Genomic DNA, 27702 nt, shown 5'->3' on the forward strand with positions numbered 1-27702 from the left:
AGCTTTATTGGTAGTAATGCTTCCTAAGGCCCACTTGACTTCATACACCAGGATGTCTGGCTCTAGGTGAGTGACCACACCATCATGGTTATCTGGGTCATCAATACCTTTTTTGTACAGTTCTTCTGTGTATTCCTGCCACCTCTCCTTAACCTCTTCTACCTCTGTTAAGTCTTTACCATTTTTGTCCTTCATCATGCCCATCCTTGCATGAAATGTTCCTTTGATAGCTCCAATTTTCTTAGAGATCTCTAGTCTTTCCCATTTTATTGTTTTCTTCTACTTCTTTGCATTGTTCATTGAGAAGTATAAAAAGGCAAATGTCCTAATACATTACTCTAAATAGTCATGTAAAGCCAAGAAAGTAAATAATTAACAAAACAAACTATTAAATATAGCAAAATGAGCTTTTCAAAAGCTTCCTAGAATTCTTTAGTCTACTGTTGAACTGTTAGCAAAATAATTTGGATAAGATTTAAAGTTTAATAATAAACATTAGTCTTATATAAGTGATTAAGTCAAAGTAGTTTACTTCAAATATAAGAATTAACTACAGAAGTGGAATGTATAGATTATTTAGGGAATGTTGTTTGAGAGGACAGTGTTCTCATGACTAAGTCCAGTGTATCCTGAATCCTCAAGTTATTTCTTTCTATCAGGGAAGACGATTTCCCAGACTTCATGCTTTCTTCTGGATCAAGGGGGATAAGGGTATGGGGGTTGAACTGACATCGAGGCTCCCCCAAGATGCCAACTCTGTGGAAAGAATTATTGGTATAGATGAATCTTTGCTGAGGTCAAAGACTAAGGCACAACTAAGGTTGTGCTTTGTATGTGTATAAAGCTAAGACTGATACACACACACACACACACACCCACACAGATTTATGCACCTATTACTTTTTTTAAGCTTTCCCTATTTCTATGAACCACCACTGTAGTCTTAAATATGGGTCCAAAAACTTGACACCGAGCAAGATTTTGTACCACATTTCCCAAAGATTACTCTTCTAATGGGAAAACCTCAGTCTTACAAAGTCTGCTACTCACTTCACCAAATTAAAACTGTTTGAAGTCTAGTATAACTTTCTAGTTTTTTCTAGCCTAGATGCGTATACCAAGAGCTGATCTGGAAAGAAAACAGGTGGACAGGAGCCAGGGATGGTGGGAAGACTGTGTTTCCACCTTTTTTCAACTTTCTGGCAGAAGCACTGTGTCTGAGCCCCTGCCCCTCCTGGGTCCCAACTAGGAAGCCACACACAACTCTCCGTCTCTCCTTCCTCTCCCCTGGGGCCACTTACATTGGCATGTGCAAAGAGTCCAGAGTTTCCCTGGGCTCTTGCATCTGGGCTGGGAATTTCGTGCCTATTTGACGGTACTTTTTCTCAGAGACATTCTGAGCTTTTTCTCTGAGAGAGGGCAGCAGAGTGGACATGACTGGAGAGCGCATGTGAATGGCTTTTTTAATCGCTGGGCGTTTTGCCATCATTCTCCTGGCAGGGAGAAGCAGGGATGACATTTAGGTCACATCATCCTGTTTTCTAGCAACGTCCTTGAACTTAGGAGAGTCAAAAGGTCATACCTGAATTGTACAAAAGTCATGCGCTTCTTTTCCCCTCCTGACTCTTCATCCTCGCGCTTCCTTCGAGGAATGTTGAACATGTTGGAACGAAAGAGCCTTCCTATTTCTTCCTCAATCTCTGTGAAGTGTTGACGTCGGAAGACAATCCAGGCTACGTATGTACAGAATGTATAAAAGGACTACGACAGAAGACAGACAAGAATCACAGTCCACAGCAATGACATGAAAAATGACATGGGAAACTCCTGTCTATGGAACACCGCTAAGGAGACGCAAACCAAGACGACCCACTCTCTCCACATGCCTGAAGAGCTGTGGGAACTTATACACGTACTCATTTTTGCAGGAGGAAAATCAGACCAAAGATTTAAGGAATGGCACACAGCTTATTAGGATCCTTTTTAGAAGATATTTACTAAAAATATGTGCCTGAAAAGTAACTATTGGTTATTGCTATACTTCATGTTTCATGTCAAAGAGCAGAGTCCCCAAAGGTAAGTAACTCACCTCAAAGAATTTCCAGTCTTTTTGTGTATCTGATATTTTTCCCCTGAAATAAAACAAATCACAACTATAGGTTAAAAGGGAAGTTCAATATTTCAGTGATCTAGGCAATCCTTTATCTTCAAAAGGGCTCTTTGCAGATTATTACCAATGATCTCATAACTATTTACTCACATAAACGCTATCAAAAAGGCACTGTGAATGAGTGCCAATGTCATCTTCTTCAACTTCCGAGGTTACCCAGCTCAAAACCCCTAGTGTTTGGTTAATCAATATATCCTGTGATAAACCATAATGGAAAAGAACATGAAAAATGATGTTTATGTGACTGAATCACTTTGTACAGCAGAAATTAACACAACATTGTAAATTAACTACACTTTATTAAAAAAAATAAAGTGGGACTCATAGAAAAAGCTAAAATAAATTAATAGAAATTCAAGATATACATAATGAGTATAAATTCAGGATAAACAAGCCAGCGAGGAAATGTATTCTTCCAAATATATCTGGTAAAGTGTATGTCCAGGAGGTGAGAAGAGGGAAACAGTGGTGAAGAGGTAACACAAGGTGTTAGCAGGAATGGAAATAAAGAACTAGAGACTGACTTTAAAATAAAGAAAAAAAAATCTCAAACAGTGGTTATGGCTATTGGATACAAAAAGAGTCAGAAACAAAACAGACACAGGTTGATAAGAGCGTAATCCAGAAGAAATATAATACAACCCACAAATGTGACTTAAAACCTTCTAGGAGTCACAGTAAAAAGAAACAGGTGATATTAATTTTAATAATATACTTATTTTACCCCCAAATATTATCATTTCAATATATAATCAATATTTTAAGTTATCAGTGAGCTATTTTATTCACTTTTAAACTGTTTGTACAGTGCATATTTTATACTTATAGCACATATTAATGTGGATCAGCCACATCCCAAGCACTCAGTAGCCACAGGCGGTAAGTGGCTGCCATGCTGGTCAACAAAGAGGGCTTACATTTACCCGTGAGGGTGAAATCCAAAGGAAAGAGGGGGAAGCCAGGCTGTTGGTAAACTCAGAGACTGTCATGGTCTGTTATGTGGTTTCTTTTTCCTTCATGCTAAATGAGACTCTTAGCTCTAAACCAAATCATATTTTCAGTCATTCCTGAAGGTGTGTAAAGCCTAGAGCCATGGGGTTCTGGGCTAGGGAGAGAAAAAAAAAACTGTGTTCCCACTAGGACCCCTGCAGCCTTAGGTTTAAAAGATGGTCAAGGCCTGCTCTGTACAAGGGAAGAGAAATTTCAAAGGCATGTGCTTGGGGGAGGGAAAAGAGGCCTTGGTGCAAGTGACTGAAGGTAAGGGTTGGGAAGAAGGACTTAAAGATGACTTAAGCACCTGAGCTTCAAAGAAACCTCTTTGTCCCCATTCCCATCCCCACCGCCAGTCAGATGACACGTGCCCTGAGCGCAGAGGAGGAGGGTATGTCTTCTAGTGTAGAGGTGGGGTTGGAGCCAGAATTGGCCATAACCAAAGATCAAATCCAGTTCCATGGGCTTGTGCCATTTGGAGGTTTTCTCATCTATCCCGGAAAACACAGCACTTTTACTCAACAAGTTCATCAAAATTTTGCTGAAGCTTTTGTAATATCAGGATTTCACAGATGTATTTAGAACAGAAAGACATGTCCTCCTACTTCTCAAAAATCATGAAAGCACTAAATTAACAGCCGCTAAATTACTGGTTCTACTGAAATCTTTATCTCCAGAGATAAACAGCATAAGGTCTTCTAGTCCAACATTAAGTATGCATACATTAGAAAAAAAAGTCAGAAAATACACAAAATAGAAGCTTGTTCACAACAGGAAGAAGTTAAATAATGTTAAAATCAGTTCATAACTCATAACTGGCAAAAACATTGTCCTTATCTTCTCTAAATAAAAACAACCAAAAAGAGCAATACAAACTTCATGCAAGGATATAATCAACACCCATGGCCGATTAACAACTTTTTCTGGTAAAGTCATGTTATAATCTGTTTTACTCAATATCCATTGTTCAGCAATTTGGCCTATATAAAATTTGTTACGTGAATGGGGGTAGTGAGCTAAAAAACTGATTATTCTCCAAAGCAGGTGACATGGCCCACAATGGCAGAAAGACCAACATCTCTAGGTAATGTACTGAGGCAATCACTTATAAACATGAGTTCTTTTAAAAGTTTGTATAAAAAAATACAATGTAATAAAAATGTACTTAAAAATGTTTTTTAGAGTGTTCTTTTAACCCTGTTATAGATGGAATGTGTCTTTCCCCCACCCTAATTCATATGTTGAAGCCCTTAAAACCTTTCCAAAGTGATGATAATTGGAATTGGGGCCTTTGGGGGATAACTGAGTTTAGATGAGGTCAAGAGGATGTGGCCCCATAATGGGATTAGTGTCCTTTAAAGAAGAGGAAAAGATACTAGGAAGCTGTCTAGATTTGTTATATTTTTCCTTTCAACTCCAATTCCAGTTCCTATGGAATATTGTTCTTTACAGCATTGGACTTTACTTTCACCACCAGACAGCCACAACTGAGTTTCTACTTTGGCCTAGCCACTTTATTCCTGATAAATCTAGACAGCATATTAAAAAGCAGAGAAATCACTTTGCTGACAAAGGTCCACATAGTCAAAGCTATGGTTTTTCCAGTAGTCATGCACCGATGTGAGAGTTGGACCATAAAAAAAGCTGAGTGCTGAAGAACTGATGTTTTTGAACTGTGGTGCTGGAGAACACTGTGGAGGGTCCCTTGGACAGCAAGGAGATCAAACCAGTCAATCCTAAAGAAAACCAACCCTGAATATTCATTGGAAGGACTTGCTGAAGCTGAAGCTAGAATACTTTGACCACCTGATGTGAAGAGCTGACTCACTGGAAAAAATCCTGATGCTGGGAAAGATTGAAGGCAAAAGGAGAAGGGGGCAGCAGAGAATGAGATGGTTAGATGGCATCACTGACTCAATGGACATGAATTTGACCAAACTCTGGGAGATAGTGGAGGGCAGAGAAACCTGGCGTGCTACAATCCATGAGATGGCAAAGAGTCAGACATGACTCAGTGACTGAATAACAACAACAAAAAAACAGCGCAAATGAACAAAGTTACTTATATAAAGATATTCAATGTTAAAACAGAAAGCATAAAAACTGAAACTACACAAGCGTACATAAGAGGAATGGTTAAGCAAACTGGTACATTATATGACAGAATAACCACAGTGCTATTCAAAGTAGTAGGTGAGATTATATAAGCAGAATACTAGAATAAGGCTCACAGAAAAAATGTGGAACACAAAAAAGTATATACAATACAAATATTTGTATTTTGAAAAATGTGGGGGAATGTGGAGACAAGAGAAATTATGTATTGGGTTCTTTGCCAATAAAGTTTAAAAAAAAATTTAAAAGTTTGACCATGACCAGAGACGGGTCTTGAGCCTATTGTGAAATTAGTACTCAGAGAGGGAGATTTTGGGTTAAGGATTGGAATTTTCTCTCCTGTGATCCCCAACTTTCCTGTGATATGACAGTTTAAAATTTTAATTATATTAGTTATTATAAACTGTCATTCCTAAGGTAAAAAATATCCTTCCACAAATGGGGTCATTTTACTACTCCTACCTTACTCATACCCACAACTGTTTCTAAAAAACAAGCAGCAGAAGGGCAGAGGACACACCCAATACCCACTTCAACACTGGCCCATCACTCGGCTTCTTACCCAAGGCAGCCAAGTAGCCCTTGTCTGGTAACAGGAAAGCAAGATTTCATTGAGCTGATATAATTTGAGAGAATTTTTTTACTTTTACTCTTCTTACTCTTTTATTTGGAAGATAATTGCTTGATAATATTGTGTTGGTTTCTGCCATACAACAACGTGAATCAGAAGTAAGTAAACATATGTCCCCTCTCTCTTGAACGTCCCTCCTCATCCCACCCCTCTAGGTCATCAGAGCACCAGGCTGGAGCTCCCTGTGTATACTGCAACTTCCTACTAGCTATCTATTTTACATATGGTAATGTATATGTTTCAATCCTATTCAATCTGAAAGAAACTTAAACCCAAGTGGTAGCAGGTTGTTAAAATACCTGTCACACTAGAAACTAACACAGCATTGTAAATCAACTTTAATTGAAAGAAAGAAAAAAAAAATCAGCTGAGATTCTGGGGTTCTTCCTGGACTCACTTGGCTCTCCCCAACACTACATTACGTGAGTTTGGGACAGTCTCAGTTGAGCCCACTTATTCTGTACAACAAAGAATAAGCCTTTCTCAAGGGCACCAAAAGTCAAAGTTAAGGGTCGTAAGGATGTGGATATACACACAAGTGAAGATCTAAATGGGTGCTTACTTTCCGCAGCTCATGTGATGCTTATCAGGCATTCCCAAGCCCAGGACGAGGACACAGTACTTCTGTGCCAAGTATTTCTGTGCTGCTTCTAACTTACTGATAATCATTTCCATTTCTTTTTTCTCTACAAGGCCTCTGAAAAGAAAAACAAAAATCTGGATTAATTTCTTTTTTCTCTACAAGGCCCCCTGAAAAGAAAAACAATAATCTGGATTAATTTGGTAAATGTCTTTATCAACTAGTGAAAAGTCAGAAGTATAAACTAGTTTGAAAGAAACAGAAGTGAGTCAACACATTTCACTTATCGTTTCTTTTTTTTTATTTGAGCTGGGGCAGAGGAAGGTCCTCCAAGTCCTTGACATTTATCATTGTAATCAGCATCTCCAGTTTATGCCGAATATTATTAATTTATTTATTTTTGGTTGTGCTGAGTTTTCGGTCCTGAACACGGGCTTTCCCTAGTCGCAAAGGGTTACTCTTCCATTGCAGTGTGAGGGCTTCTCATTACATTGGGTTCTCTTGTTGCGGGGCACAGGCTCTATAGCGTCGGCTCAGTAGTTGTGGCTCATGGGCTTAGTTGCTCTGCAGCCTGAGCGATCTTCCCAGATGAGGGATCAAACCTGTGTCCTCTGCAGTGACAGGGGGGTTCCTATCCAGTGTACCACCAGGGAAGTCCTGAGTATTCATTTTTTAAAGATTCTTTATATACTGTGCTATGTACTCTTGAGAGTCCTGAGTGTTCGTTGGAAGGATTGAACTCCAATACTTTGGCCACCTGATGCAAAGAGCTGACTAATTTGAAAAGATTCTGATGCTATGAAAGATTGAGGGCGGGAGGAAAAGGGGCTGAGGATGAGATGATTGGATGGCATCACGGACTCAATAGATATGAGTTTGAGTAAACTCCAGGAGTTGGTGATGGACAGGGAGGCCTGGCGTGCTTCAGTCCATGGGGTCTCAAAGAGTCGGACATGGCTGAGAGACTGAACTGAACTGATGTACCCTTAATTTTATACACAGACAGTCCTAATTGAGAACAGCTCAAGTAACAAATTCCCTATCCTAGTTTCTGAGGCAGTGAGTAGCCCACTTTCCTGCTGTTTCGCTATAACAGCCATGGAGACTTTCCCACCTTAGCTGCCTATGGGTTTTCTGACGTTCCTACTACGTTTGGGGGCTCAATGTTTGAACTACTCAACATTTGTCCACCCTCAGTTCTTTATTTGCTAAAAAGGCACTAGTGAGGAACTACTCTGGGAACTCTGGCATCAATTACAATCACCTTCCTGCTTCCCAGTAAAACACAGCCCCATCCAATTGAATTGCAAATGTACTTTCTAAAAGACAATCTGTTTTTAGGTTATAGCATGTCTGAAGCCTAATTTTAGAAGCTTTGCAGTACAATACAGTAGGAAACAATATTGCCGACAATATATTCCAGTGGTTGCTATTGAAAAATGAAGTGTCACTATCTTGTTTCCTGCCCTTTTGTTTTCAGAAAGATTTAAACCAGATGAAATGCACTTTAAACAACAGGAACAGCATACTGGCCCTTCTGTTGTTAACCACTAGACTAACCACAGGAGGATAAGCTGTGGGGAAAGGGAGTGGGTTTAAGGAGAACATAGAGGTTTCTAAGCACAAAACTTTATCACACATGGTGAGAAGGCCTGTGAGTCATAAGAATAACATGAGCTTCTGCAAAAGATAAAAGTGGGTTCCAACTTTAAATGCCCAAATATCATATAACCCAACACACACGCTCCCACGAGCACCCCAGTGACCATCACTGTTTCCTGCCTCCCTGTTTCCTTCAGAAGCACCACCTTCAGCCTTTACCTCTACTTTGCCAGATCTGCCAATAGTTAAGCTCTCCTTTCGCTGCTGAAAACAAAGCAAACCAAACAACAATGAAGAAATGGTTTGAAATGTTTGGGCAAATGGTTCTCAAGTCTTAATAGTGTAAAAAATTTCACCTGGGGTATTTGCTAGAAGTCCAAATTTCCAATGTCAACTCCTCTTTCAGATTTTGGTTCCATTAAGTCTGGGTAGAGCCTAGCATTTAAAACAAACCCAGGTATAATCCTCTGGAAAAAAATTTTGGTAATAATTTCAAGTGCCACACAATTAGTCATAAGTTTTGATCCAACAATCTCTCCTGGAAATTTCTTTTTAAAAAATCATCCAAAGTTAGGGGAGAAATGTAACATATGAAAATATCAATGCAATTATTTATGTCTATCAGAAAAACTGGAGACTCCAAAAATATATAAAATGGAGGGATAATAGGAATAGTAATACAGGCTGGAGTAACACAGCCAGTTACTGTTTAAGGACTTGACAAGGATCTAACATATGAGTCCCTGTGGGATTTAAGCCAGGCACCAAAGTCTGTGCCGTTATCACTACACTACATTGCTTCTTAACAGGCAGCTCTATAAGTCACTAACATACAGTGGCTTGATGGAACGTTATGCCAACATTAAAAATTATAATTCTGAAGCTTGTAACAACTTGAAAATACTTATGATGTTTAAAACTGCATACATAATTGAGCCTTTGTTCGGAAGCTGTAAGTCCTAATTACAAATGGACAGCCTTAGCGACAGAAAGCCAATCTGACTAGTGAGGGACAGACAGACTGCGGAATCAGAGGCGTGCGTTCCGGTCTCAGCTCCACCACTAACTTGGCAGGTAACCTCCAGCCAGCTATTTAAACTCTCTGAGCCTTAGCCTCATCATCGGTAAAATGGGGATAAGGCTTCTTCTTCTGGAATGAGGTCTTTTAGTCATCTAAGATCATCAAAGTGTATCTTTGACATCTTAAGTGTATCTTTGACATCTTTCTATATCTCTTCCCACTCACCTCTCACAGGTTATAGGCTTTCCTTCCAAGTGCCAACCACTAGGTTAGGATAAAATGTATTATCTTATCTAATCTGGACAATAACTGAAAGTGAGTGCTTGTGAAGTAATTAGCCTCCAACTAATTAAAAAATAAATAAATAAATAAAAAAAAGAAAGTGAGTGCTAACTATTATCTCTCTGTTAGACCTCATTATTTTGACTGAAATTAATTTTTAAGTTATGCCCAGATATCTCAATGTAATTTAATTTGTTTCTATTTTAATAAATAAACCAATCAACTAATGGAAACTTGAAAATGAAGTTATGCTTTTTTAGAATCACACCACAGAACCATTACTTTTAAGGCTTGAATTTTTCAGTCATTCTGTAACTGATTCATTCTATGAAAATATACAAATATCACTGAAAAAAAAGGTGAGTGTTAGTCGCTCAGTTGTGTCTGACTCTTTGCAACCCCATGGACTGTAGCCCCCAGACTACTCTGTCCATGGAATTCTTCAGGCAACAATACTAGAGTGGGTAGCCATTCCCTTCTCCAGGGGATCTTCCCAACCCAGGGATTGAACCCAGGTCTCCTGCACTGCAGGCAGATTCTTTATCATCTGAGCCACCAAGGAACCCCCAACCAAATATTACTGGGTTCTATAATTTTAGTACATTTCAAAAATAACTAAGAAACCTTTCTTTTATCTATTCTTATAGCTTAAGAACCAAAACAATGTCTCTGACTTGAGTAGCAATAATCTACAGAATTTGAAAACACCATACAAAATAAAAGCTAATATGCTATCAAAGTCTAATAAATTTCATCTTTGGAAACAGTAAGACTCCTCAAAGTTTCTGAGCCCACGGCTAGCTTGAGCCCCTCTGCTACCATAGAAACACTTCATAATCTCTGGCTGCTCTGCTGGATGTTGCATATTATAATGGCTTTACTGGAGCAGCAATGTTTGAATTATTTATTTGGTTCCTTAGAAAACTGCTATCCCAATACATTCATCTGTCCACAAAATGTTTCTCAGGCTGCTTGTTTTTTTTTTTTTTTTTAGGCTGCTTGTTTATGTGCAAGGATTTTGCATTTTGAAAACATTCCACAGCAACAAACTGATGACTCCTATCCAACATTTCTAAGAGCTAAATCATTGGGTTGGTTCCACATGTACTGGGGAGGGCACTGGGAAAGTTTCATGGCTTGCAAAGGTCACCATGCCTGAGAGGCATTGTTCCGCTTGGGACGCTGAGTTCCCAGATTCTTGCCCTGTATAGCTCTGAGCCACCTCCACCTAAAGTGATTAAATTCTTCATATGTAGCCTAAGAAATCTTGTTTTCTTCTGTAATGCAGAAAATCATTTGGGTCAAACCCGTTAATTTTTTTTAATTCTTAGTTTTTTTTAATTAGATGCTTACAAATGCTTTAGCAAGAACTTTGTAAGCATGAAAAACAGAAATAATATCTATATCCACATTGTTCAATTCCTCTGAATTGAGGAATATTATAAAATAGACCTCATTTCAAAAACTTGCTAAATAAAAGCAAAGTATTTTATTAATAACTTCCTAACATTGACTACAAGTTGGAATGATTATATTTTTGAGTCACTGGATTAAATAAAATACCTTGTTAAAATTAATTTCACCTGTATCTTTTTACAATTTGAAAATATAGCTATCAGAAAAGTTTCAATTACATACATAGCTCTCAAAAGTTGAGCATACTCTTCTATTGGGCAGTGCTGGTCTATATTATTTGGAATATTTAGTTAACAGAATACCCATCTGAATTATTCAGTGAGCATTAAAACTGGAGAACTCAAAAAAAAAAAAAAAACTGGAGAACTCCTCCCTATAAAATGTTTAATAATAATAAACATTTTATTTTTTATCTTAGAAATACTAAATAACATTTTATCTTAATAATCCAAGATTTCTCAATTTCCATCATCTCTGTAGTCTACACAAAAGTTAGTTTTAATACTGGCAGTGATAAAGCTTTGAAGTGCACTATGGGGAATTTCCTGGTGGTCCAGTGGTTAGGACTGGTGCTTTCACTGCCAGGGCCCTGGGTTCAGTCCCTGGTGGGGAACTAACATCCTGGAAGCCCCGAGGCTCAGCCAGAAATAAATAAATCAATTTTTTTTAATGCACTATAAAATTCTACTTACATCATATAGCTTTTGGGTTTCTTTTCCTGTGAGATTTTTTCCAAGTAATAATATAAGTAGTACAACAATGCCATAAGGAAATTGTCAAGATTCTTATTCCTATGAGGAGATTAAAAGAAAATAATGACAATGTATTTCAATCATGAAGCTAGTCATAAAAAAATACATAGGCACACAAGAAGAAGTAGAAACACATGTCAGCATACCCATCACACAATTAATTTACATTTAAAATTCTATCTACTATAACTGTTGAAGATATAAGAAATCTGACTTTTATAAACAAAACTTTTTAGGAGGTCACAATTGAATTACAATTTTGCTTATCAATTAGTTTTCATTTTTTAAAAGTTTTTATACTATAGGTAACTTTATTGCTTAAAAAATGTACACAAATGTATGAGGTAAAAAGGCTCTCCCCTCACTCTTTAGGTCACCATCTTACTCCTTAGAGGAATCCACTGTTAAGAGTTTGGCATGAATCCATCCTAACCTTTCTAGAGCACAGACAATCACATATAAGGTCCTTCCCTACCAACACACATACATATGCATGAATATATGCCTTAAATTTTTTTCTAACAAATGGGACAATGCTGTATACACAAGTCTTTGAAACTTGCTTCTGTCACTTATCTGTGTAGGATGGACCTCTTTTCCATGATACCATGTACAGATTTTTCTCATTTTTTTCAACAGCTGGATAAAGTATTCTGTAGCTCATAATTTAATCCTATACTGATGGATATTTGGGTTTTTAAAAAATATTATAGACATTGCTGCAGTAATCATTCTCATAGCCACATTTTTTAGTAACTTCCTAGAAGTGAAAAGGCTAGGACACAGAATATCTGTACATTAAAGTTTCATATAAGTTTTGCTCTCCAAAAAGATTGCATTGATTTACAGTCCTACATCATGTGCTTTAAAACTAAAAGCCTTTGTTTTCTTTCCAAATATTCTTACAAAATTTTTGCTGCTTCCTTTCTAGCCCCAGATGGAAATGTTTACTGTGGCATGCTTTCCTTAACCATACCTTGAGAGCAAGATGAAGATGAGCAGTGCAGACTTTTTTTTCCACGATATTAATAATTACCTGTCCTAGGCTGGGTTCTCTCAGAAACGTGCATGAAACAGATATGAGAGTAAGTAGTTTACTTGGAAGTGACCAGAGTAAACATCAGTAAGGCAGCGGAGAGGTGAGACAGAAAAGGGGTGCTAACAAGTTCATTATCACTGTGGAGTTCAGTCCCATGGGGGACTCTGGGAGACAGTGCAGAAAACTCAAGAGTTATCCTGACAGGGGGAAGGTGGGCTATTTATCTGCCAACTTTCCCTCCAGCACATCACTGACTGGAGGCTGTTTCTGGGACGCTGACTCCCTAGTGCCCCAAGCTTGCCCTGAGGGGCAAGGGTGCTCCTGCCATAGAATAAAGAAAGCATCAGGCAGAGACTCTCAGATGTTTGCCATGAATGGTCTTCACTGAATGCTGAGGGAATCTGAGGGCGCTCCCACAGTTCAGGACACCCATTTTCCACTGAGCAGTCGCAAGTGCAGCTGTCACGTGGAGCACCTTCCACACACAGCTACCTGTGACACCAGGACTTCCAAACTTGTATCTGAGGAAACTGACACTTAGGAAGGACAAGAAGCTCTGCCAGAGTCACACACCTAGTACTTGGGGCTGCCAGACTTAACTAGTGGAGAACACTGATCTTCAGTAAGTGAGCATACCCTTTAACTAACATACACACAGTGCATACTTGCTGGAACTCTGACAATATGCTCTCCATACTCCTTGACTTTATTTTGGGCTCCTGTGACCTGACTTTTTCTCCCTTTGGTCTCAGTCTTTGAAACAGAATCCTGAGAGGATGGCTAGCATAGAGCCAGCTCTTTCTCCTAAACTCAGATTTTTCATCATTTATCAGATGGAATGACTTCAAAATAAAAGATAAAAGATCTAAAATGTCTCACAAGCATTACATACCTCATAAATGTTGTAAAGGAACAGATACGCGGCATCTCAGTATCTTGTAGTAAAAGCAAAGCCACAACTGAAGGGAGAGAAGATGGACAGTTGAAAGAGGAACAAACTGCTGCCTTAGAGGCTGACACCAGGGAACACATGTAAGGGTGATGACACAGTTACTCACATTTAGCATCGTGGAGTGTAACGTTGCCCTGCTGACTCCGTTTCTCCAAGCCTCTGGGTGACTTATCATCTCTTAGAGCAAACCGTTTATCTGTTAACCTGTTAGGGGACATGACAGTCTCTAGTAGTGCTTTAAAAAAAATTTTTTTTTTTTTAAATTTTTGGCTATGCTGGGTCCTTGTTGCTGCAAGGGGTTTTCTGGTTGCACAAGCAGGGGCTACTCTTTAGTTGCGGTGAGCAGGTTTCCCATTGCCAGGGCTTCTTTTCTTGGGGACCACAGGCTCTAGGGCACCTGGACTTCCGCAGTTGCAGCACATGGGCTCAGTAGATATCGCTCCCAGGCTCTAGAACACAGGCTCAACAGCTGTGGGACATGGGCCTAGCTGCTCCACAGCATGTGGGATCTCCCTGGATCAGGGATGATGGAACTCGAATCTCCTGCACAGCAGGTGGAGTCTTTACCACTGAATCCCCAGGGAAGCCCTTTAGTAGTCCTTTGAAAGGTTTTAGTTGTATTTAATCTATCCTGAGGCACAGAAAGTATTTACTATAAAGTAAGAAGACCCTGAGTGTTATGCGTGGGTTTCATTTAATGTAGGATCATTTTGGAATATATTTTATTAAACATTGCATATACTATGCTAGGGATAGGAGGAATGCATACTGCCTGACATAAAATGAAAATATCAATTTCACCCAAAATAGAACATTTAGCTCATCTATTTTTGGCACATCTATCCTTTTCAATTCTTTTTAGAAGTATAAGAAGCTGAAAATTCATTTGTAGCCAAATTATCACAAGGATACACTGGGATGACTAACTCCCATCATAATTCTGAAATAGGGCATGTTCTTTCCTTGATGCGTATTTACATTTCAACTTAAGATGATGGGAGTGATATTTTCTTAAGAGTTTGTAGAGGCTTAAGCCATTCTGCTAAGAGGCACTATTAGCAACACTGCCATGGTGGTAGTTAAGCTACCTGTCTGAAGCTGGACCATCAATTTCAACAAAGTGAACTGCTTTGCCTTTCTTTCCTCTTTCCTTGAGTTCTACTGCAGGTGTAAAACTGTAATAGAAATGAGAAAATTAGGAACTTCATCTTTTCTTGGGAGAAACTAATCAGAGCATTGCCATGGCTCATGGAACCTTAGGACTGATACGTATTGTGTGTCCTGGAGAGAATTGGAGGCACATCCACACTTAATCCATGTATTCACATGTGGAACAACCACCGAGGAAAAAATGAAAAAATCAGACTTTGTATTCAGCATCTACATATCACTAGACCCCAGAATATCACCATAAACAAAACATTTCATCTGAAAATCCAGCTGTAACTTCACAAGAAATAGAAGGCTTGTGATCAATTTGGAAGGATTTTTTTTTATTTACTGAGTACTTGTTATGTGCAAAGTGCTTCGAAGTATGATATCATTCAATCCTCACAGCAACTCTATGAGGAAAATATTACTACTGTCACAATTTGTCCATTATGAGAAAGACTGAATTTTAGAAAGAGATCAGGTAAACTGACCAAGATCACTTAGCAAGTGCCAGAGCCAGAACTGGAGCCAGTTCTCTAGCTACAGAGCCATGTGCTTACTCACCAGGCAGTTCTGCCTCCCGAGCAGGACTCAGTTGTCATCGCTGTGGACTCTTCTAAAAGCTTGATTATCTCTAAGAAGGTTTCAGGACCTTTACGTAACTCAGGGTTTCTTAGACTCTTTAGTTTTTGTACAACCATTATTGAGTAGTAATGGGCCTAACTAACAATGGACCACAATTAAGCAACAATAAATATATACTGAGGCCATACTCTGTGTCAGGCATTGCTGTAATATCAAAAGTAAGTGTTGTCTGACAAGGGTGTCCACTTTCACTACTATTATTCAACATAGTTTTGGGAGTCCTAGCTACAGCAATCAGAGAAGAAAAAGAGATAAAAGGAATCCAGATTGGAAAAGAAGAAGTAAAGCTCTGTTTGCAGGTGACATGATACTGTACATAGAAAACCCTAAAGATAGTATCAGAAAATTACTTGAGCTAATCAGTGATTTTAGCAAAGTTGCAGGATACAAAATCAATACACAGAAATCATTTGCATTTTCTATATACTAACAATGAAAAATCAGAAAGAGAAATTAGGAAATCAATCCTATTCAACATTGCAACAGAAAGAATTAAATATCTAGGAATAAACTTACCTAAGGAGACAAAAGAATTGTACATAGAAAATTATAAGACACTGATGAAAGAAATCAAAGATGACATAAACAGATGGAGAGATATTCCATGTTCCTGGGTAGGAAGAATCAATATTGTGAAAATGACTATACTACCAAATGCAATCTATAGATTCAATGTGATCCCTATCAAATTACTAATGGTATTTTTCACAAAACTAGAACAAAAAGTTTCACAATTCATATGGAAACACAAAAGACCCCAAATAGCCAAAGCAGTCTTGAGAAAGAAGAATGGAGCTGGAAGAATCAACTTTCCTGACTTCACGTTACACCACAAAGCTACGGTCATCAAGACAGTATGGTACTGGCACACAAACAGAAATACAGACCAAAGGAACAAGATAGAAAGCCCAGAAATAAACCTATGCACCTATGGGTACCTTATTTTTGACAAAGGAGGCAAGAATATACAATGGGGTAAAGACAGCCTCTTCAATAAATGGTGCTGGGAAAACTGAACACACATGTAAAAGAATGAAATTAGAACACTTCCTAACACCATACACAAAGATGAACTCAAAATGGATTAAAGATCTACAGGTAAGACTAGAAACTATAAAACTCTTAGAGGAACACATAGGCAGAACACTCGATGACATAAATCAAAGCAAGATTCTCTATGACCAACCTCCTAGAATAATGACCCACCCCCTAGAATAGAAATACGACCCACCCCCTAGAATAATGGAAATAAAAGCAAAAATAAACAAGTGGGACCTAATTAAACTTATAAGCTTTTGCACAGCAAAGGAAACTATAAGCAAGGTGAAAAGACAACCCTCAGAATGGGAGAAAATAATAGCAAATGAAACAACTGACAAAGGATTAATTTCCAAAATATACAAGCAGCTCATACAACTCAATGCCAGAAAAACAACCCAATCAAAAAGTGGGGGAAAGACCTAAACAGACATTTCTCCAAAGACATACAGATGGCTAACAAAGACATGAAAAAATGCTCAACACTGCTCATAATCAGAGAAAAGCAAATCAAAACCACAATGAGATATCACCTCACACTGGTCAGAATGGCCATCATCTGGACAGGGTGTGGAGAAAAAGGAATACTCTTGCACTGTTGGGGGGAATGTAAATTGATACAGCCACTATGGAAGACAGTATGGAGATTCCTTAAAAAACTAGGAATAAAATCACCATATGACTCAGCAATCCCACTCCTAAGTATATACCCTGAGGAAACCAAAATTGAAAAAGACACATGTATCCCATTGTTCATTGCAGCACTATTTACAATAGTTAGAACATGGAAGCAACCTAGATGTCCATTGACAGATGAATGGATAAAGAAGTTGTGGTACATATACACAATGGAATATTACTCAGCCATAAAACAGAACACGTTTGAGTCAGTTCTGATAAGGTGGATGAACCTAGAACCTATTATACAGAGTGAAGTGAGTCAGAAAGAGAAAGATAACTATCATATTCTAACACACATACACGGAATCTAGAAAAATGGTACTGAAGAATTTATTTACAGGGCAGTAGTGGAGAAACAGACACAGAGAATAGACTTATGGACATGGGGAGAGGGGAGGAGAGGGTGAGATGAATGGAAAGAGTAACATGGAAACTTACATTACCATGTGTAAAATAGATAGCCAAAGGGAATTTGTTGTGTGGCTCAGGAAACTCAAACAGGGGCTCTGTATCAACCAAGAGGGGTGGGATGCGGTGGGAGATGGGAGGGAGGTTCAAAAGGTGGGGGGGTGTATATGTATACCTATGACTGATTCATGTTGAGGTTTGACAGAAAACAACAAAATTCTGTAAAGCAATTATCCTTCAATAAAAAAATAAATTAAAAAAAAAAACCATTGTCTGATTACAGTCAATGCACAGACTCTCAGGATTATTAGGAAATGCTTAATAGGAAAACAGAAAAAAGTGTTTTAAAGATCAGCAGGATGCAGTTTCTGCCTTATAAAGAATGCACTTTCTAAGAGAATTGTGGTGTCTACCAAATACATTAGTTTGGCAGCCATTGTGGATTATGATGTTTATTTTTCTGCCTGAAATAATGCCACACTGATAACATGACTTAGACGCTTAATCTCTGCCCACAGTTACAGGTCTCTTTGTTAAGTTTAAGTGTAGATACAGTACATAGCAGCACTTTTCCCCAGACTAATCATTCTCTAAGCATGAACATACACTCTTATCATCTCCTTGTCAACGTTAAGTTTTGAAACAACTTCCTTTACATTTTTTCTGGCATTGGTTGCCCACAGTCATAATTTTAGAGAAATACCTCCCATGGGAATAATAAAGTTAATCAGTTTGGTACTTTCTTCTTCCAGGAGTTTTTGCCAACATCCTGGCAATATTCAGAGTGAAAACTAGGTTAGAATCTAAAAGCATGTATATGCTTTTAGATATGTCACCTCAAGGGAATGACTTTTTTCTTTTTTTTCAGAACATTGGCACCAAGTTGGTTAGTGGATGATTCCTGAACTTTTCATTCTTTCTTGTCCTCTTCTTATCACTGGTCTCCATGGATTGGGTATTTAGGGGGAGGGTGTGCTGAAATACTGAGGGAATGGTGAGAAAAAAAGAAGTGAAAGGATACAAAATGGTGATAGTGGCTATCTCCAGAGAGAGATGGGGACTGGATAGGACAGAGAGGTGGTGTGGTGATGAAGAGAGCTGTATACTTTTGTATTATTTGAGGTTTGTTTTTTTTTCTGTAATAACAAGAATTTGTGTCGCGTGCATGCTGTCATGTCTGACTCTTTGTGACCTTTGGACTGTAGCCTTCTTTTAGGCTCCTCTGTCCATGGGATTTCCCAGGCAAGAATACTGGAGTAGACTGCCATTTCCTCCTCCAAGAATAAAAAGAATGTACTGATATATAACCCACATACCTTAAAAAATGTTGATAGAGGTATAGAGGAAGTGGTGTGGTCAATACATTCTATTGACAGACCATTTAGTCTTTAACAAGATGGTCAATTCCCCTAAACATTCAGACATTTTCTAACAGCTCTGTGAAGTCCATTCTGCTTGCTGGATATCTAATGTGCAGCATTAATATTAATATAACCACCCTGTATAAGAACACAAAGCTGTTTTCAGTTTTCCCTTGGACCATCAAAGTGTTTTGGGCACTTATAAGCCATTGGCTGTTAACTCTCCCCCCGGGCTAAAGAAATTTCAGGTCACCAGCCCTTCCCATGGTTTCTCTTCTCTAGAAGATGAGAGAATATAGAAACACCCAATCTCAGTTAATATCAAATGAAACTGCTTCCCTCCTAACCTTGTTTCAGATCCATCTCTACAATTCAACATTTCTTCCCCTATTAGTTTGCCTGAGTTAAACTGGAGATGAGAGAACCTTATGATAAGGAAAAGGACACATTTGGGATCTTACAGTTCAGGTCTGTGAACTAAGTCAAGTGAACTTAGAATTATAAAGTCATAAGACCATAGAATTTGGGGTTAGAGGACATCAAAAAAATCATCCAGTACATGGATGTCATTTTACTGATGGAGAACTAAAGCTCAGAGAGACTGACCATGTCTCAGCATTTGGAACTTGTGGCAGTGCATGCCCTTAGCCAACAGTCTGACATTTACTGCTAAACCTTCATCTTTATTTTTATGACCTCTGGACACATAACACCTTCCCACACTTGTCTGAGTGGTTTTTAACTTGACTAAAGTCATCCTCTGGTTCAGATGGTGAGATGGATTCCTCCTTGTGAGTGTCCTGCCATAGCTCTGAAAGCAGACTATGCTCACAGTGCTTTTGGAATCACTAAGCAGCAGCACTAGTAATAATTGAAAACTGTCCCTTAAATTGCACCTCTGATTGGCTCCCAAACCACAGTCTGACCTAGATCCATACTTTCTTCCAATCTTCATAGTCCCCCCTTCAATCTGGCAACCTATTTAGACCATGTTGTCTTGATGTGCTTTCCTGATATTTATAGAACAATCATGTCATTTTCCTTTGCCCTGAAACAAATGAGAAAAAAGTCATATTTTCTCCTAGAACTCATCACTAAGATGCAGAGGGTTGGACCACTCTTGGCTTCCACACCAGTTAGAGCTCTTCAGGGGTTACTAGAGTCTTTTCTTAGGCTATGGTGAAAAATAAGTCCAAGGCTTCTGAAGGTATAGTTTCCTGTGCATCCTCAGGGGAGTCCATGACCTTAGCAAAGACTCAGACAGGGGCTGATTCTCTCTCAGCTGGAAGTAGAAGGCACCTGAAACATGAAACGATAGAACTACAGACACTCTGTCAGAGAGATGCATGTCTTGTGGGCCAACTCACCTGTGAATAAAGGTATTCCTTTTTGTAAAAGATACTCTGATGGGGACCATTTTAAAAGTCTTTATTGAATTTGTTACAATATTGCTTCTGTTTTATGTTTGGATTTTTGGCCCCAAGGCATGTGGTATCTTAGCTCCCTGACCAAGGATTGAACCCATGCTCCTGCATTGGAAGATGAAGTCTTAACCACTGGACAGCCAGGGAAGTCTCCGAGGTATTCCCTCTTTAACAAATAAGAAAGAAATGGGCATGCAAGCTGATGAACTATGCAATGCCCTCATTTACTCCTCAGAAGGCATTATTATTTAATTTTCTGAATAAGGGAACTTATAATTAACAAGGCTAAGTAACTTGACAAATTATGACCACCAAATTAGTAGCAGAACCAGGATTTGAACCCAGGTCTCCCTCCAAACTGCTTTCCATGGTCTTTTTCTTGAGAAATAATGACTACCCTTTCCCTGCCCATTACTGTGTCATTTCATGCATGGAGATAATGGGTATACTGCTATATTCTGATACAGTTATCCTCCTCAGGGTATAATCTGCAAAGGTCAGACAAACTCTGCCTGTGAATAGGGCACTACTTCTCTGAACGGTAAGAGTCCCAGTGTCATTCATCCAGGAAAGATGCCAGGAACTGCAAGGTGGGGGAGAGGAAAAGGGGTCATCTTCTCTTGACCTGAATCTGAGAGTACCTAGATGTCTGTGAACTCCTGTTGGCTAGTGGGTGTAAAAGGTGGTCTACCTACCCTAGGTGGAGGGAGACCAAAACCATGGAAGAAATTTCCAAGGTCTTAAATTGATGTGATAGAACTTGAATACTCCTGAGATCAAGTTGTTACTTTGCAAAGCAGATTATTTGGGTATATGACACTCCAAATTCCCTCCCACAGCCCCCATGTCCTCAGTACAGTATGCACTTGTTCAGTAGACATTTGGTGAGTGCCTACTCTGTGAAATTCTGGAGATGGCTTCAGGGATGTGAAGATGACTAAGACAGCTCCTGCCACTGAGGGCTTACAGTCTATTGGAGGGAGATACTGTTTAAAGTGGAAAGGACTTTGGCATCAGATAAATCTTGGTTCGAAATGTCATTTCTGCTGTTCTGGCTATGTAACTTTGGCTTAATTGCTTAATCTCCCTGAGCCATGTTTCTTTATCTATGAAGTGGAGAGGAAACATTAGCACTCACTTTTCAAGGCTGTTTTATGAATCAGAAAAATATGCAAATGCCTGGGACATAACAGGTGCATAGCAGATGGTGGCTAGTCTTGTTAGTTTAGCAAAAACACTTTTAATAGAGTCAATATTTTCCCAGTGGAGAATTAAAACTAGTTCTAATCTTCCCTAGTAGCTCAGTTGGTAAAGAATCCGCCTGCAATGCAGGAGAACCTGGTTCGATTCCTGGGTAGGGAAGATCCGCTGGAGAAGGGATAGGCTACCCATTCCAGTATTCTTGGGCTTCCCTTGTGGCTCAGCTGGTAAAGAATCCACCTGCAATGCGGGAAACCTGGGTTTGATTCTTGGGTTGGGAAGATAGGATCCCCTGGAGAAGGGAAAGGCTACCCACTCCAGTATCCTGGCCTGGGTCACAAAGAGTCGGACGTGACTTTCACTTTCTTTCTTCTAATCTAATAATTTTACCTTGTAAAATTTACTGTCTATTGCAGCAGGTATAACATGGTCTCATTAATGTAAAACTCTATTTCTATAACTCAAAAAGCAATTTTATAAAGTAGTTAATAATATAGAGTGTTAACCAAGTAGACCTAGATTTAAAACATCTTAGTCACCTCTGAGTTGTGTGATCTGGCCAAGTCAGTTAGCTTTCCTCAAACTTCTTAGCCCTTTGACATCAGTTTCTTCATATATAAAAGTGGATTAACATGCAGCTGTTTCAAAGGGTTAATAAACTGATTAGCACAGTTTCTGGTACATAGGAAGCAGCTGATAAACGTCATCAGAAAGTGATATCTGGAAGGCTGCCAAAATAGTTATCTCTAGATGGTGAGAGTTCAGGAGACATTCATTTTATTCTTTGTACTCTTCTGTATTGCTTGAATTTTTTTTTACACAAACACATGTAATTTTCATAAAAGCTATAATATAATAAAATTGTTAAAATTTACCTTCTGAATTCAAGTGTTTTGGTTTCATCTTTCCAGTACCACATACCTAATCGCAATCCCAATTGCTGTAAAACGAAATGATTGCAGCAAAAATAATTAAAGGTTCAATTTAAAAGCAACACGTCATAATGAACTTTTAACAATAATTCTATTTGCTCTTTAACGCTATAGAGCCTTAAACTTTTTTTTTAACTTGATGCCAGGATTTTATCTTATTATTTCGGGGTGTAGTTTCAGTAAACAGTAAGGAAGGGAGGAAAGTAGGGGAGAAAGGAAGGAAGGGAAGGAACAGCGGAAGGCTAAGAGCCTGCATCACCTCAAGGCTCACCATACCTATTTACCGATTAATTGGGACTTAGACCACAATAAACTGGTGCCCAAGGCGGCCCCAATCTTTCAGAGAAGTTAAGCACCTGTTGTAACCCTGACCCAGGCCTTCAAAAGCAAGCGAGCGTACTACAGGTTCGCGCTCTCCAAGGCTGCGTAGCTACCAGCCCGGAGCCTTTCCTCTCCGGGGGTCCCAGCCGGACCGAGCAGGACTGCTTCCTCCGAGGGTTTCTTATTTCGCAGACAACCCATCAGAGGTGGTGAGGTGGAACTTCCCTACATCTGGATATCAGCGTGGGGAGCCGGAATTCAATTCTGACCGTTTGCTGAACACACCTCCATCATCTGGTTTTCGTAGACCACTTTGCCCAGGTCTCTTCGAGTGCGGCTCGCCCCAGGCTACGGCGGCGCCCCGCCGGGGGAGCGCGGAAGGCAAGGCCGCGGCCCAGCCACCGAGCCCCTTCGGGCGCCGGAGGTGGGCGGGGGCCGCGGGGTTGTCCTTCTACCCGCCGTGGGGTGGGGGTCGGCCGAAGCTGCACTTACATCCGACTGGGCAGAGTGCGAGTCCCACCGCCGCCGCCTCGAATAAAACTCCGGGACAGTGCTCATGGTCTCCAGCGGGCCGCTTCAGAGCGTCGCCTGGAAACCGTGGCTGGGGGCGGGGCCGGGGCTGGGGGCGGGACCCTGCTTCCTACGCCGCGGTGGCTGGTGGGCGTAGCTCCCGCCTCTGCCAACACCCTGGGCTGCGGTGGCGCACTGGCGTCTCTTTGCGAAGCTGCCCGAGGGTTTCTTCCTTAGGGGTCAGTTCTTGCCTTCCCACCGAGAAGCCAACCACGTCACTGGCTTTGTTTTTAATTAGAAAAACTAGATTCAGTTCCATAGGGAAGCTCCCTTTGTTCCCAAGTTTGCTAGCACTAAATGAAGTTTAAATCCAGGTTGGAGAAACAAAAAAAATAATCCAGACTGGGACTAAATTAAGTGGGGTGGGGTGGGGGGTGGGGTGGCGAGTGGGGTGGCGTGGCGTGAGCGGCGCAACCGTGAAAATCAAGGTTTTTGAAACTGGGTTCTGCAGCATAACTAGATGTGGAAGTCTGAAGTCGTCTGAAGATACCCAAATGATCGGTGTTTGAGGATTCTTAAGGAGCAATGTATGTAAAGCATCACCCTGAAGTAAAGTACTGAGAATTAGTGTGGCTGAAAGCGAAGAACCTTGGTTTGTGTCAATGGGTATTCAACAGTGTCTCTCAATTGTGTACAACTCTTTTGCAGCCCCCCATGGACTGTAACCCATTATGCTCCTCCGTCCATGGGATTTCCCAGGCAAGAATACTGGAGTAGGGAGCCATTTCCTTCTCCAGGGGATGGAACCCCCTCTCTCCTGCTTTTACAAGTGGATTCTTAACCACTGAGCAACCTGGGGAAGTCCACGTTCAACTTCATTTCTGCATTTACTTTTCAAACCATGTGTCTCGTAATTTCTTCTTGCAACTGAGTTGATATGCAGATTGTTTGGTATTTTCCCCCTCCTAACACTGATGGTAAGCAATGCTAAATAACACTATATGACTGGGAATGCCACATATATTCTGCTTTTGTTTTAGCCCCACAACTTAATTAGCATTAAATAGATGGTCAGTAAATACCTGATTTTATTTTCATATAAACTTTACATTGGTGGGATGATGGGTAACACCCATTTACTAGTTGGTTTCTTTTATTTTTTTCAGCTGCACTCTGCACACATGTGAGATCTTAGTGCCCCAACCAGACATTGAATTTGGCACCCCCTACATCAGAAGGTGGAGTTTTAACCACCGGGGAAGTTCCTCGCATAAACTTTACAAACAAGAGCAATAGACACTCCACTGCTTCCCCTTAACCCCACCATCCTAGTCTACTTGGTAACACACAATCACTGTTCACAGTAGTATAAAATTGTAAACACCAAGATTCATGATCCACTCTCGAGTCCACTGCTGGTAACTGCTCCAATTGGCTCAGATATAAGGAAACCCACCAGTACACTGGCAATGTTGCTTTTGAGGCTATGGCCTTAGAGGCTGGCTTATTATAAGATGACTCATTTGAAAATAATTCACCAAAATATCCCAGTCATCAAATGCTTGTCTCCAACCTGGGTATTTAACTTTGGGTGGGAACAAGGAGAAATAATGAGTTGAAGCTCCAAAAAGGACCAAGGAAGAACAAGGACTCTGGGTGGTACCAATTTACCACACTTCCAGGCAACCTCTTCAGTTTAGCTAAATGAGTGAAGAAATGCTAACAGAAAACCAAAGATCTTTTATACCTTACCATGTTTAACTTTAGACTGTCTAATATACAAAACTAAAGGTAAAAATAAAGGAATTGAGAACCCAAAATAATGACCTACATAAAAGTTACATGACAAGTTACCACAGCTTTGCCAGAGGGACATGTTAATACTTAGAGGAAACCCTGGATAACTCTGAAGGTACCATCTTATATTTCTGTGTCACTAGACCCTAAGGAAAGAGGGAGTAAAAATTGTTTTTATGACTCTAAATCATTATTTTTAAAGTGACCCATTCATCAATTAGATTTTCCCCCAGTTAGTTTTTTTTAATGACATTAGAAACTCATAACCTAATATGGAAATATAATTTTCTCTTAAAAAACAAAGTCATAATGCAATGAAGTAGGGGAAAGGTGCTGTCTAAATATTTAATAATTTCAAATGCCCTGTAAGGGAAATTTTTTTTTTTTTGGCCTAATTAAGTTCTCAAGATCAAAGAACTAACAGCATATGACATAAAACTAAGTTGACTGTCTCAAATTTTAGGCCCAAGATATTAACTGTTTATTATGCATATTTATACTATGAAAAAATCAGTGGACAGATTTTCAAAATGTTATAATTCTACTTTTAAAACTAATATAAGAAACAGCAATACCAGTATTTGAATTAGCAACTCCATTTCTGGTGCTTATTTCTCCAATCTTCAATTCAAACATCCTAATCTGTACTTAAAGGGATGGAGGAAGAGTCTGACTTTTTCACTTGTTTAAGGGAGAAACATTTCAACATTAAGTAGCACACTATTAAATTTTAGAAATACATATATCCTAAAATATCTCCATCCCAAAAGCTGTAAATACTTGTAAAAAGCTGTAAAAAGAATAAATACTGAGCTCTTCTTCTAAAGATCCATAATTTTTCTTGAAGGATTTAAATTTTATATCTAATTTTAATGCTTAAGGATAGTCCTTCAAAACAGTTGCCTCATACATTAAATATACAGAAACAATTGAATATTAGTTGTTATATATATATGTGTGTGTGTATATATATATACATATATATATATACCTTTAGCAGTTGTCTTGTGATCATATGGATTTGAGAATCTTTAAAACTTCAGTTCCAGTGTTCAAAAGCAAGACAAATATGCCTCACAACTTTTAAAAACTACATCCAATTGAAATACCTTATCATGAGCCCAGTATTTGATCTTCATAAGAGAGACCTTTTGATTTCATCTAGTCAGATTATATCCATGTTTAAGATTATACACAGAATATTTTTAGTTCTCCTTGACATGCAGAATATATTATGTATTTTAATATGCATGCTAAATTTAAAGATGTAAAGAGCACTCGTATCTCCTAATGCACAAGTCAGGTACATTAACTTCCATTATACATATAAATTAATATGATAACAAATTTAGAGTAATCTTGTTTTGAAATTTCATACAACTGAAATACTCTGAACAATTTTGACAGGTGTCTAGATTCATTGCCTCAAAACAGGGACAGTTATGTTAATTAGACATTCAAGAAAGAAGAAATTAAGTCCCTGTTATGAGAAAGGTACTTTTTCAATCCCTAAGCATTCTATACATATTTCATTAGCTGTAGTCATGACCACTAGTCCCTAGCATAGTATTACTTTCAAGGGCAAGTGATGTTAATTATTCCTTAAACTGTAATTTAGCCTCATCCTGAACTCAAGTATTTTTTCCATTGTCATTTGACTATGGCTGATCTAACATCTGCTAAAGGGTTCCCATGAGTTATTGGGTTACCAACTTCAACTGACCCTGGAAACATGAATGGCTACTTTAGTGGCTTTTTATCTTAAGCAATGTTTAGATCTAGGTAAATTTGAGAAGACAAAATTAAAAGTACTCAAGAGTTTTACAAATTATTTTTCAAAATAACAGAAAATGAAGTATCTATGTAGATTGATGTTAGTGTTACAGCAAGTTACCAGAGGTCAGGCTATAGGATCAAAGAGATGACCATTTGGCATTTTTTTGACCCTTTAGAAACTAGTATCTTCTAAAAATGAGGTCTAGTCAAACTAATACCAAACTGCACTTAAAGACCCCACTATACTTTGTATACTTTGAAGTTAGAGCAAGGGGTAAACACTCAATAAAGAACAAAAGGTTAACAGAATGAGTATTATCTTGGTAAAAACTCAGGTGAAACGTCACTCTAAGGCTACTAATTACCTGACTCTCTTAATACCAAGGTAACTTGTCAAATATTTATGCGATGCTATCTGCAATGAAATATCCTTAATGCTTCTTTGCTGAAAACTTTCCACTCTGGCAACAGCAATGAAAAACTCAAGTTGTGTTCACCTTTCAGAATGTAAGGAACAACTACCTTTTAAAAAAATGTCTATTTTGAAGCAATTTTACAACTGCCTTTTTATCTTCCTCCCCCTACCCAAATGAGACTTGTTAAAAGAAAAAAAAAAATCGTAGGTACAAAGAGTCAGCGCTTACATGAGAGGACTGTGACCGAAGCTCAATACTTTTAGGCTATTTTGTTCTCTAGTTTTTATATTTCAAAAATTCCTCTCTCTGCTTGATATGGAAGAGTCCACTAGTAAGTTTAAAATTAGCTTCTATATGTCACTGTTATCTTATGAACAACAGGAAGTAAATCTACATCACTTGGAAGGAGATATTAAATTGTCTGTATGGTGAAAACATTAGATTAACTATGCATTTTCCAATCAGCTTTACTCAATTTCTTCCAAATTCTC

The 27702-nt window shown here is 38.9% G+C and overlaps 1 protein-coding gene across 5 annotated transcripts; it reads right to left on the minus strand.

Moving 5' to 3' along the window:
• Positions 1-513: 513 nt before the first annotated feature.
• On the minus strand, positions 514-23304 carry PPP1R36 (protein phosphatase 1 regulatory subunit 36). 5 transcript variants are annotated; one of them, XM_043920980.1, is made up of 11 exons: positions 23205-23304; positions 22335-22399; positions 14639-14725; positions 13657-13754; positions 13491-13557; positions 11500-11598; positions 6469-6603; positions 2090-2132; positions 1583-1761; positions 1302-1493; positions 514-756 (listed from the first exon to the last, which is right to left on the minus strand). In XM_043920980.1, exons 1-11 carry the CDS (start codon positions 23268-23270, stop codon positions 573-575), a joined length of 1215 nt encoding a protein of 404 aa, XP_043776915.1. In that variant the 5' UTR covers positions 23271-23304; the 3' UTR covers positions 514-572. The 5 variants fall into 5 exon arrangements, with proteins under 5 accessions (XP_043776915.1, XP_043776916.1, XP_043776918.1 ...); XM_043920981.1 differs by having other exon boundaries at positions 22998-23294; XM_043920983.1 differs by lacking the exon at positions 14639-14725 and having other exon boundaries at positions 22998-23294.
• Positions 23305-27702: the final 4398 nt, after the last annotated feature.

The sequence above is a fragment of the Cervus elaphus genome, chromosome 12, assembly GCF_910594005.1.
Source record: "Cervus elaphus chromosome 12, mCerEla1.1, whole genome shotgun sequence".
NCBI lineage: Eukaryota > Metazoa > Chordata > Mammalia > Artiodactyla > Cervidae > Cervus > Cervus elaphus.